Below are 13,597 nucleotides of genomic sequence, written 5' to 3' on the forward strand. Positions count from 1 at the left end.
TAATGGTGCAGTTTTGAGGACATTTGTATCTAACTGTGACTCATCTCGGCACTAGAGAGTGAATGGTTAAAATGTAGTGAATGATTAAATGTTTTTGAAGAAACTACAGTAAAGAAACTCCTAAAGTAAATGTAACAAAGTTTCATGTTTCTTTTCCAGATGGATAAAGTTTGAAGAAGATGTAGAAGAAGGTGGAAATCGATGGTCTAAGCCACATGTTGCTACTCTCTCTTTGCACTCACTCTTTGAACTCCGTTCTCTCTTACTCAATGGCACTGTGATGCTTGACATGGAAGCAGCATCTTTAGAACAGGTTGTTGATCTTGTGCTAGACAATATGATCAGTTCTGATGCCTTACCATTGGAAAGCAGAGACAAGGTAAATATCTTAAAATTCACTCCAGCATTGATTGTTGTACATATAATGCATTAACACGACACATTCAGAAGTTTTTCTTTTGCTAGCTCTCGAATAATATTGTACCCAGAAGGTAGTTATTTGTATTCTGTCAATATCATACCTGCCTCCAAAGCAGAGGTTGGGGGTGCTTTGATTTGATGGTGCCTGGTTTGAAACCTGATGATGAAAGAAATATTATAGTAAGTATATAACTGACACAGGAAGAAAAGATAATGGCATAACATTAATGTTCACCAAACTTTGCCCTGATTTACAAAGTTAAGTTCCAAACCCTTCCACAGTGGCTCATGTGACACCATGCTGTTGATGATGAATCATCAAATGGATTTACAGTTGAGCTTGGCAGCTCCCTTGATGCTATTCAAGAAGATGAGGCTTTCCTTTCTTCCACTACACACAACACAAACACAACATTATCTTGTACATTCACTTACTGCAGTCACTTACAACACACGGTCAAATTATAGACATCTTATACGTAAGCTGCCAAAGTGATGACAGTTGCTAAGGTTTTCTTCAAGCCATTGTATCTGTAGCAGTCAGTACGATGAGGAGTAAGTACTGTGGGATGTCTTATGTGCAACATTTTAAGAGTTGCCTATTAAACACCATTGTCTGATGTAAAAACAAAAATGTGTAAAGATAAATTTGATAATGGGAAGTCCTGGATGAAATAAAAATCATGGAAGGAGTAAAGATATCAACTCGCCATATAGTTGAGATGTTAAGCTGCAAATAGTCACATAAACAAGACTGAAAATGTTGCTAATATTTCAGCCAATGTCCTTTTTCAAAGCTAACTAGTGTAGCGCATGTACACATACGCGCGCCCAGAGACACACACACACACACACACACACACACCTCTGAATGACTGTATTGGTCCTGCTAAATATGGTCAGCTCAACATCTTATCAACATTTTCAGTTTTGTTTACTTCCCTGCTGATTGCTCACCCCAACTAAAAGCCAAGACGTGAAGAGAATATCTTTTGAAATCAATGTAAGTACTGTAGTTTGAGAATCTGAATCATTAAATGTGAGTAGCATGCATGCTTTCAAATAAATCAAAGTGGTATTATGTAGATTTCAAACCAATACTGTAAGAGCCAAATTACGTAACAAATGCAAGTAGTTTGTACTTGGCGATAGCTGATTGTGATGATCACACAATATGTTTTCCTACATAACATCATGTTTGAAAGTATAATATTAGTTATTTGTTTTGCCATGTGAAATGGGCATGTTTTATTCATCCAGTACTTAAAGATACTGTGAATCTTCAAATTTATTCTGTTAAGCATTATTTTGTCACTGTTGAGCATAATAATCTTTGTTGAATTCAAATCATTTAATTAACTTTCAGACAACTGTTTCATTGTCTTACTGTAAAGGGGCAGTTTTTCCCCCTGACTCTTGAAATGAGTTTTGTTTCATAGGCATATGTACAATATACAAAAGACACATTTCTGGATTAAAGGAGACCACTCACTGAAAGAAGCATTGAACTGTCGCTAGGCACATACAAAAAGAAAGAAAAAGCTTTCTAGCTATCAGAGTAATCCTTTTATGAGCTAGAGTAAGATATACATAGAAAACACACCTATGCACACATACACATGCCCACCTACACACATATGCCCCTAAAAGGAGCCAACTGGACTAACGGCGCCAGTGTTGCATTTTGGCAGTTGGGCTGGTTGTGGTGGGGGTAGTGTTGGGTGGGGAGGATAGAGGGAGGAGAAGGCAGGAGGTAGGATAGGGATTGAGGATGGGTGGCTAGTGGCACAGAAGGAGGCAGCCAGTTTTCTGGCTTGGAATGTGGGAGGGAAGGGCGTCTAGCCATGTGATGCATGATTGTATGTGCCAGTGGGGAGCTGTGTATGCTGATGGTGATGTAGGGACATGAAGAATAGAGTAAGGGGAAACTGTTGGGTGGAGGGTGTGGGAACACTCGGTTACCTGAGATTGACGCCAGAATGATTACGGGAGCAGATGATGTGTTGTAAGGATAATTCTCATCTGCATAGTTCAGAGAAACTGGTGGTGGAGGGGAGGATCCAGATGGTCCAGGTTATGAAACAACTATTGGAATTGAGCATGTTGTGCTTGACTGCATGTCGTGCCACCAGGAGTCAGCTTTATTCTTGGCAACAGTTTCACAGTTGCCATCCATGCTGGTGGACAGCTGGTTGGCAGTCATGCCGACTTAAAAAACTAAACAATGAAAACTCCAGGTGGGAATATCAACACTGTAGGAAAAGATAGATTACTAGTTGTTATAAAGAAGACATGTTAAGTTCCAGATAGGCACAATTAAAAGAAATTTACCTAAAGCTTTTGGCCACAGCCTCCATCAGCAAAAGAGAAACATACACTCTTCATACACACATAAGTGACACATAACTGAACACCTCTCTCTCTCTCTCTCTCTCTCTCTCTCTCTCTCTCTCTCTCACACACACACTCACACACACACACACACACACACACACACACACACACACACATGAATGCCAACTCTGGCAGTTTGGAATGCAATGCAACTACAATGTGGGATGCAAGAAACAATGTGGATGGTGTGGAGAAGAAGAAGAGGAAGGGATAGTATTGTATGGGTGGGGGCAGTCTGGCAGTGTGTGCAAGGTCTACAAATGCAGTGTCAGGAGGTTGTGGGGCAGGGAGGTGAGGGAAAAAGAAGCGAAAAAGGAGAGGAGGAGGGGGGGGGGGGGGGGGGGAGATGGGTGTGTGCATTGGCAGAGGGTGGCAAACAAAGAGCATGGGAGGCAAGAATGGGGAAAAGATGATAGGACAGAGGGGATGGGTGTAGGTTGTGGGGACAGTATGTTACCATAGGTTGAGGCCGGGATAACTAAGGGGGTAAAGAATATCTTGTAAGGATAATTCCCACCTCTGCCGTTCTGGAAACCTGGTGATGGAAGGAGGATCCAGATGGCTCAGGTAGTGAAACAGCTACTGAAACCAGGCATGTTATGTTCAGCTGCATGTTGTGCCACAGAGTGGTCTTCTTTGCTCTTGGCAGAGCTGGTAAATGACGTTGCTGCTTTCAAAGGTGGGCTGGCCCCTAAAGGGGTAGGACAAATCCATGACAGGACTGTAAGTGCTGGGTGGGTGTATTGGGCAGGTCTTGCACCTGGGTCTTATTTGTGGCGAGGGGTTGGTTAGTATTGGGAGTGGCTTAGTGATGGACTAAGACGTTATGGAGGGTGGTTGTACAACAGAACACCATTTGAGGAAGGCTGGGAAGGTTATTTGGTTGGATATACCCCTGTTTCAGGGCATGATAGGTATTCAAAGCCCTGCCGAAAGATGTGCTTTGGTTGTTCCAGTCTGGGTTGGTACTGGGTGACAAAGGAGGCCTGGTCATTGGGGGGTGGTTGCAGGATTGGGGGTGTGAGGGGAACTGGCATGGAACAACTATTTGTGGAATGGGTCTGGGGGATAGTTCCTGTCTGTGAGGGCCTTGGTGAGACCCTCAGCATACTGAACAAGGGAGTTTTGTTGCTGCAGATATGCTGTCCTCCAGTGGCCAGGCTGTATGGTAGGGATTTTTTGGTATGAAAGGATGACAATGCAAAATACAGGTGCTGTTGGTTGGTGGGTTAAATGTGAACAGAGGTGCTGATGGAGCTGTTGTAGAGGAGGCAGTTAATGTCTGTGAAGTTGGCACACTGGGCTGAGGAGAACCAGGTGGACTGAATGGGACAGAAGTTGTTGAGGTTGTGAAGGAACGAAGATGGGGTGTCTCAGCCTTGAGTTCAGATCATGAGGATATCATCAGTGAACCTGAACCAGACTAGTGGTTTGACATTTTGGGAAGCTAGGAAGGTCTCCTCTGGGTGGCCCGTAAACAGGTTGGCATAGGGGGCTGCCAGGTGGGTGCCCATGGATGTTTGTATACCTTCCCTTCAAAGGAGAGGTAATTGTAGATTCGGATAGAGTTAGTAAGGTGTATGAGGTAGTGGGTTTGTAGTCTGAAGGACACTGGGAAAGGTAGTATTCAATAGCAGTAAGACTGTGGGCATGAGGGATGTTGCTGTATAGGTAGGTGGCATCAACAGTGATGAGTAGGGATCCAGGGGGTAAAGGGGATGGTGGAGAGTTGATGAAGGAAATGGTTTGTGCCTCTGACATGGGAGGCTAGATTATTAGCAAACTGGTTGGAGGTGTTGGTCAATGAGGGCTGAAATTCTCTTAGTAGGTGCACAATAACCAAGCTCTTAGTTTGCCGCCCTCTGCCAATTCACCTGTCCAGCTTTCCCCCTGCTATCCTTTTTTGCTCCTTTTTTCCCCACCACCTTGCCCCGCAACCCTGCCCCACAATCTCCTGACATTGCGCCTGTTGGCATTCTAGTCCCTGTACACTCCGCCAGACAGTTTTCGTCCCTCCCACCACGTGTACACTACTATCCTTTCTCCTTCCCCTTCCCCTTCTCTGTCCCCTTTCCCCTCCAGACTGCTGCTTGCATCCCATGTGATAGTTGCATTCCGGCTCGAGCTGCCAGAGTTGGCGGTCATGTATGCATGAGGTGTGCTTGCTTCTGTATATGAATGGTGTGTGTTTCTCTTTTGCTGATGAAGGCTGTGGCCAAAAGCTCTATGTTAGTGTCCTTTAATTGTGCCTGTATGCAACTTGATTTGTCTTCATTAAGGTAAGTAGCAATCTACAGAATCTTTTCCTACACTGTCGACATATAAAACTGTCATTGTTTGCAGAGAACTTGGTATACAATGTGGCTGCTTTCACATGTGGTTTGGCCTCTGATGGGGTAGGGTAAGCCAGTGACAAGACTGGAGTAGTAAGCATTGGGTGGGTGGATTGGCAAGTCTTGTACCTTGGTCTGTCACAGAGATATGATCCCTGTGACCAGAGGTTGGCTGTGGAAGCAGTGTAGGAGAGGATTAGGATGTTTCATAGGTTGGGTGGGCAATGGAACACCATTTTAGGAGGGGTAGGAAGGATCTTGAGTAGGATTTCCCACATTCCAGGGCTTGATGAGAAGTGATTTGACACCTGGCAAAGGATGTTATTCAGTTGTTCCAGTCCAGAGTAATATTAGGTGATTGGGGCGGGGGCAGTCCTTTCCTTTGTAGCTGATTCTTGGCACGAAGAATTTAATTTGAGGTGGGTGTGTGTGTGTGTGTGTGTGTGTGTGTGTGTGTGTGTGTGTGTGTGTGTGTGTGTGTGTGTGTGTTACAATATTTAATTCTTTATGATATGATAAGGAAATGTCTAGCGCAAATGGGGGGGGGGGGGGGGGGGGTCAGGTATTTCTCTTGCTGGAACTGATTTTGTACTTTGCATATGTTTAGTTACTTCTGATGAAATAGTGTTTTCACCTAATCTGAATGTTTAACCCTGTGCTCTTAAAGGTGAGGGAAGTACTTCTCCGACGACATAGGCATCAGCACGAGCGTCGCAAGGAGAATGCAACCAATATGTCACGCCTCCCAATTATTCGTTCACTAGCAGAAATTGGCAGAAATCACTCCTCTTCCAAAAGTAAGCATCTCTTCCTTAGTTTAATGACAGTTCTTCAGCATTGAAATTAATGTCCTATATTGTTTCTGTAGGCTTACAAAACTTTTATTTTTGCCTGTAAGTTTTGTAATGTCCCAAAAAATAACCACTTGGTAAACTTTGTGTTGTGATATATAAAATTACTTTCTTAAAAGTCACATAAGATTACAGACATTTTTGTAGTTGCAGTAAGTGTATATGCAATCATTGCAGTTATTTTCAGAAAGCTTACATGAAGGAAAGCCAATAACAGTCATATCTTTGATGGACACAATGAAGATAATGATATTATGCTTCTCTGTTTTATATTATTAAGTAGTTGCTGCTACAGTGGTAAATTTTTTTCTTATTGTACACTAGGCTGGCCCATGTGTTTCAACTTTCTTATAGTTCATCTCTCTCCCCCAGTTTTTTTCCAGACAACAACAAAATTATATGACCAAAATTGTAGTTCAAACAAAACAACTGCAAAGTGATGCCCAATGACCATGATGTTCCAAAATATTCACCAGGAAGGTCTTTTTTCAGGTTTTTAAAAATTATGCCACATGCAGTCACCTTCAGACACTATTAATAGACATTAATGAGAGTTTTCATTTATTTAATTAACGTGTAATCTTTATTTCCAGAAGCATATGATTGTTAAATCAATATGAAAAACACCAAATGTTTCCCATGCAGATGATATTACATGTTTTTTTCCATTAATATCACTAGGTAAACTTACACTGGTACTATTAGAATTGTGCTTTTATTATTAGTATTATATTTGATGCATTTATTTTATAACATAATTTTTTAATAATGTTATATGCTTGGGTTATTTATTTTGTAACCAAAAATATTGTTTGGCTTCAGTGGTTTTACAGTTCTTGTTTCAAACTACTAATGAACTGTCAAGCAATTTTTTTGACTTTTATGGTTTACAACAAAGGAAATCACAGAACAGTTGATTCTAAAAGCTTCCATTTTTGGCAAAAAGCATAGATTCCTGCAAGAAGAAATGACCATGATGTTAATGAGTTATTCAAACTCTATAATTTATGGAATTGCTTACAGAAATCTTTGATTAGAATTGCAGACAAAACAAAAGGAAAGAGAGATCTTTTGTGGAAATTGTGGATGATCTCTTAGGCATAGATGAGACATCCTCTGGAACAGATGAGAAAAGGATGATCAGGGTGTCAAAATGCTTGCTTGTCAAAAATGATAATGGACCTCCACTGCTGGTGTAGATCAAAAACTAAACCACTAGGCAGAAAGATCACTGAAGTCCATTCCCTTGGGAACTGCCAGGAAAAGATGTACATGTGAAGAAATGCCACTCATCAGCTGGTAGATCAAGAACAGATGATTCAACATGAACCAGTGAAAGTAATGATGATAATGACAACTTAGAAAGTCATTCATATTCATACAGCAAAGACCAGTAATAGTGATAAGTGTAGCAGCAGCAGCAAGAAAAAGGTATTTACACATTTTTATTCCCTGCTTCTGTGAAGCTGTTGTTAGGGAAAGGTTGGTTAAAAATGATGTTTTACATATAAATATTTAGTACAGAAGCTTTCATGTATGATTCTGAAAACTGGTAATAAATTATACTTGTTTTCAAAGTCTTACAAGTAAATTGAAATGAACAAGACACAGAAATAAAGCACAAATATAGCCGTAATGACTGTTAAAACTAAGTTTTCTGCTGAAATGGAAAGCTACTTTCAGCTCACACAGGTGTTAAAAAGTGTGATAGGATGGCAATAATAGGAACTTGGTAAGGAAAAGAGCAGTTGCAGGTGGTCCCTGAAATCTCATAATCTTCACGAGAAGCACAAACAGTGTGATTTTTTAAAAATTTTTACCCCCTCCCACCACACACACACACACACACACACACACACACACACACACACACACACACACACACACACACAAACAAACAAACAGTGACTATTGAGAACTTTTTGAGTTAACAGGCAGCATTTCTGAATAACAGTATAACAGCATTTTGTTTTTGATACTGGGAGCTTATCTTGATTCACTATTAATGAGTCAACTGATAAATTGTCAAGATACTGATCTGGAGCTCAGTAAGGTTACAGCAAAAAAGAATCCACTCATATCTGGTTCTCAGTTCCTGAAATGATGACTCCATTGTTACATGACGATGATGATGATCATGACAATCTAACAACAGGTAAGTCAAGGCAAGGAAAGTATGTTGCAAGTTACGCCATGGGCAGATGGATGTGAAGAAGAGGAAGAAAAAAACCATCAGCTGAAGACATACAATCTCCCTAAGTGATATTTTTTTAATACTTCATATTCTTGTGTTTGGTAATCTTTGGTACAAAAACTTTCTTCATACGATATTCTATTAAGACAAACTTCCTTCACAAAGACTTTTCAACATGAATTATTATGATTACAATAGAGAAACTGTGTGTGGGAAGATATATCAAATGCCTCCAAGATTGAAATACCACTCTAACAAAAGATTAAACTGAGAAATAATCTTTTTTATTGGTGGTTACTGAAGAGCATAAAAAATGTCCAGCTGTTGCCAAGACATTCCTTAGGAAAAGTTAATGTTCAGTGTCTGTTCATTCACATGATGACTTGGTTTCATAAAGGTCAGAGGAAAAAAAAAGAAGGAAAAAAAAGTTTTTCTTTTATATGTTGCATGCATTATTAATGAAAACTAGATTTTTCTTACATCTTTCATTTAATTCTAACATACACATACAACAGTCATATTTATGGTGAACTTCTGACTTTTATACTGCTTCAGAATGATAATTTTTTCAATATATTTTATAGTGTCATCTTTATTGAAAATGTAACCTCTTCCTTCCTGAAATAAAAAGCACTAACCTATGGCTCATTGATGTATAATGCATACATGCTTGTAACAGCAGGTATGGACAACCACATAGGTGCCCAAACTCATGATGCTGCTGAAGGTTCTCTGGTGTCGTTTTAATATGAGTAACAGGTCAAGTGAGATTCTTGTATGTATCCATGTTTGTGTCCCCTACTACTGCTAATACTATATTTTCTGTTGGTTGCACTCTTATAATTTTTCAGTTAGTTTCTCCAGAATTTATATTTATCTCGTATAACTCTGTGACATTTTAGCTCTTTCAAATTTTAGAATGTGAAATTCAGAAAATAAGAGTATAAGTCCAGGAAGACACAGAAGACACACAGATTTATTTACATTTGGTACTTTTGCCCCAGTCCATCAAGTGCATGTGGTACACTTGAGTTTTCTACAATTGGTTGAAAATGTCAGAATTTCTTCTTAATAAGCTTAACCTGTCATTATTAGATTTTTATCTTTTCAGCTGAATATTTGACGTATATGGCAAAATGCATGAACAAATATTTGAACATTCACCTGATGTTCAGAGCATTACAACATCCCTAACATCATTGCATTGAAGTTATGATAGATAAATGTTTTAACTTCTTGTGTTGAAAAACAGTTTTTCAGAGCTTTTGTTGATATGTTTCTCAATAATATATTTCTGCTGATCCAGTAATGTTATAGTAGTATATCCAATAATTCACAGATGTTTCATATCTGTAATGCAGTCATACAACACTGAGAAAGCAGCATAAAAACATTTACAGTTCCTTTAGTTATGACTCTACAAATTATTTGAGAAATGTTGTGGCAGGCATATGAATAGGCTAAAAGATTTATCACTGTGCCTTTGTGTATGACAGTTTTCGTATCGCATGTCACGTGATTCAGGAACTCCATTGTTTGTGGCCTAGGTAACAGGAAGCAACTGAACTTCTTTTAATGGCCGTGACTCACGTCAGTGCTGTGAGAGACCAAGTACTGATGATGTTTTTAAAAGAAGTGATGCCACATACAGTTTAGCAATGTTTCATTTGGAATAAAGCTTTTACAAATTATGCCACATATTTAAAATTAAATTAACTTTTCAGCACTCTCTCAACTAGTATAATATGTTCAGACATATTTTAATGGTATAACTGTTTCTTCAGATAAAGGAACAAATAATATAACATTTGGATGTGAATTACGCTTTGCATAGAAATTATGCTTTTGGAAATATGATCTATAGACAGAAAAGTAATCTGGAATAAAAGAAAGAACAGATGATGAGTAGAATGAAAAGAGCAAAAGGAGCAAATAGCATTAAGGATAGATGACACATTAGTAACCGATTGGCATAGTGTGGCAAATCAATTTAACAAGTACTTTATATCCATTACTGATAGAATGGGATTGTCAGGATCAGTAAATAATGCCCTTGAATATCTGAAACTAGCCTTTACAAATAGCTTCAGGTACATGGATATGTCACTCACTTCACCAAAAGAAATAACTTCCATAATAAAATATTTAAAAACAAAGCATTCTAGTGGTTACAATGAAATATCAACAAAGTTAATTAAGGCATGTTCTTATGAGTTTAGTACAATTCTGAGTTACTTGTGTAACCAGTCAGTTATAACTGGGACATTTCCTGACTGGCTAAAATGTACAGATGTTAAGCCTCTATTCAAGAAAGGGGATAAAGAGATACCATCAAACTACAGACCGATTTCACTTTTGCCAGCATTCTCAAAAATTTTAGAAAAAGTAATGTACAGGCAGCTTCTCAACCTTCTGACCACAAATAACATATTATCAAGAACACAATTTGGATTTCTGAAGGATTCTGATATCGAGAAGGCTATTTACACCTACAGTGAAAATGTACTTAATTCATTTAGTAACAAATTACAAGCAGCAGGTATTTTCTGTGATTTGTCAAAGGCATTTGATTGTGTGAACCACAACATCCTTTTAAATAAATTAGAATTCTATGGTGTCACGGGCAGTGCTACAAAATGGTTCAAGTCATACCTCGCTAACAGGAAACAAACGGTGTCAGTGCAAGGGACTAGTGAATTAAGTCATCAGTCATCATCAGAATGGGAAGAAATTACATGTGGTGTCCCACAAGGATCCATCTTAGGGCCATTGCTTTTTATTGTGTACATTAACGATCTTTCATCAGTTACACTGCCAGAAGCAGAGTTCATTTTGTTTGCAGATGTCACAAGTATTGCAATAAATAGTATGTCGAGTGTAGTTCTAGAAAGAACTGCTAATGATATTTTCATGGATATTAATAAATGGTTTAAAGCCAACTCACTGACATTAAACTTCAAAAAGACTCACTCACTATATGCAATTCAGAGCCTGTACGAGGTTTCCACCCAGCATATACATAAAGTATGAAGAAGAGCAGATAGAAGAGGTTGACAGTCTTAAATTCCTGGGATTACAATTTGATAATAAATTCAGTTGGGAGGAGCACACCACAGAACTGCGGAAACACCTTAACAAATCTGTATTTGCAATTTGAGTGTTAGCAGACATAGGCGACATAAAAATGAAAAATCTTGCATACTTTGTCTACTTTCATTCCATAATGTCATGGGGTAACTCTTCAAGTCAAACAAAACTTTCAGAGTCCAAAAGTGTGTAATACATATTACTTGTGGAGTAAATTCATGGACGTCCTGTAGAAACCTCTTCAAAGAACTGGGTATACTAACTACTGCCTCTCAGTATATTTACTCCTTAATGAAATTTGTCCTAAATAATATATATCTTTTTTCCAACAAACAGCTCAGTTCATACATACAATTGCAGGAAGAAAAATTATCTGCACAAGGACTTAAAAGCACTTACTTTAGTTCAAAAACAGGTCCACTACTCAGGAACACTTATCTTCAATAATTTGCCAGCAAACATAAAAAATTTAGTTACAAGTAAAGATCAGTTTAAAAAGAGCCTGAAAGACTTACTAGTGGCCAACTCCTTCTACTCCATTGACGAATTTTTTATAGAAACAAATGATGTATTGTATATACTCATACTATTAGTAGAAAAAAAAGAAAACAAAAGAAATTGACATGTTCCACATCCACTAGGATCTCCTCAGCATGGATCTGTGGAACGAAAAACTAATCTAATCTATGATAGCAGAAATGAACTGTAATTATGAGTGGAGGAGAATAAGAGTGATGAAAAGATTTTGATGTAATGCAATAATAAGTAAAAAACAAAGGAAATGAAGTGAAGTAAAGAAAATTAAAAGAAATAACAGAGGAGAGGAGGATATCATAAAAAAAAAGAATGTGAGTAGCCTGGTGTGTGCTGTTTTTTCCTGTGTGTAATAAACTCTCTTTAGATTCCAAATACTGTCATGAAGAGATGTTTTACAGAACTGCACAATTATACCACATTTACATAGGAATGTGTGCCTGTCTTAGTGACAATAATTTCAGCGCTGGCAGGTCAATAGACACACAAACAAACACAAACACACACACAAAATTCAAGCTTTCGCAACAAACTGTTGCCTCATCGGGAAAGAGGGGAAGGAGATTGAAAGACGAAAGGATGTGGGTTTTAAGGGAGACGGTAAGGAGTCATTCCAATCCCGGGAGCGGAAAGACTTACCTTAGGGGGAAAAAGGACAGCACATACACACACATATACAGACACAAGCAGACATGTCTGCTTGTGTCTGTATATGTGTGGATGGATACGTGTGTGTGTGTGTGCGAGTGTATACCTGTCCTTTTTCCCCCTAAGGTAAGTCTTTCCGCTCCCGGGATTGGAATGACTCCTTACCGTCTCCTTTAAAACCCACATCCTTTCGTCTTTCAATCTCCTTCCCCTCTTTCCTGATGAGGCAACAGTTTGTTGCGAAAGCTTGAATTTTGTGTGTGTGTTTGTGTTTGTTTGTGTGTCTATCGACATGCCAGCGCTTTCGTTCGGTAAGTCACATCATCTTTGTTTTTAGATATATTTTTCCCACGTGGAATATTTCCCTCTATTATATTGACAATAATTTCAGCTGCATGCACATGTCAAAAACATAAAATCTTGTATTAATATGGAGTGATACATTGTAGAAAACTGTTAAATGCAATGTGTTAAAAAATTAAACAAGTTAAGAACAAATGCTTGCTCTCCTTCGAGTTCTTAATATGCTTCTTCACCTACCATGAGTCACCTAAATGTTGAATGAATGACAACATTATTGTAACAAGTGTCAGTGCACCCATGTGAAAATTCTTGATGTGTTGCAAAAACTTCTGTGTCTTTGAAAATTATTTCAAGCTCTTCTTTGTGGATGAAGGCTTCCATGCACTGTCACTGTTTTGTTATCATTTTACAAGCATATCTCCACAATGGTGCATTTCTGACTTATGATTATCAGGCAGATTTTGCTGGATTCAACATCCCCTACCATAATTTTACCTTACTGTCTGATTCCTTTCTGCACCCAGCATATATTTTGCATCATTGTTGTTTTTGTCATGTGATCTTTAGTGGCTGAGGGGATTGTTTTGGGCTCTTGGTCAATAAGTGATATTACATATTAATATTGCAGTTTAATCCAGCTGGGCAAACTCAGCCACAATTTCCTAAGTATACCTAATCATACACCATAAGAAGCCAATAAACAAAATAATTGCTACATTATACAGAAATCAAAAGGAAAAGAACAAGAAGCAAATGAAAGTGAAAGAAATATAGTAATTGATGTGAATAAGTCAAGAAAAATATAGTATGAGGAGGAAAATGTTACACTGATC

General features: G+C 38.5%; 1 protein-coding gene across 10 annotated transcripts in view; it reads left to right on the forward strand.

Moving 5' to 3' along the window:
• Positions 1–13,597, forward strand: part of LOC126237066 (sodium bicarbonate cotransporter 3) — a 1,007,081-nt gene that overhangs the window by 767,810 nt on the left and 225,674 nt on the right. For all 10 annotated transcript variants that reach the window (XM_049946852.1, XM_049946853.1, XM_049946859.1 and 7 more), the window contains 2 exons: positions 160–379; positions 5,815–5,944. In XM_049946852.1, coding sequence (XP_049802809.1) covers positions 160–379; positions 5,815–5,944 — 350 coding nt within the window. The remainder of the gene's footprint in view (positions 1–159; positions 380–5,814; positions 5,945–13,597) is intronic.

Source organism: Schistocerca nitens, chromosome 2 (genome assembly GCF_023898315.1).
Source record: "Schistocerca nitens isolate TAMUIC-IGC-003100 chromosome 2, iqSchNite1.1, whole genome shotgun sequence".
NCBI lineage: Eukaryota > Metazoa > Arthropoda > Insecta > Orthoptera > Acrididae > Schistocerca > Schistocerca nitens.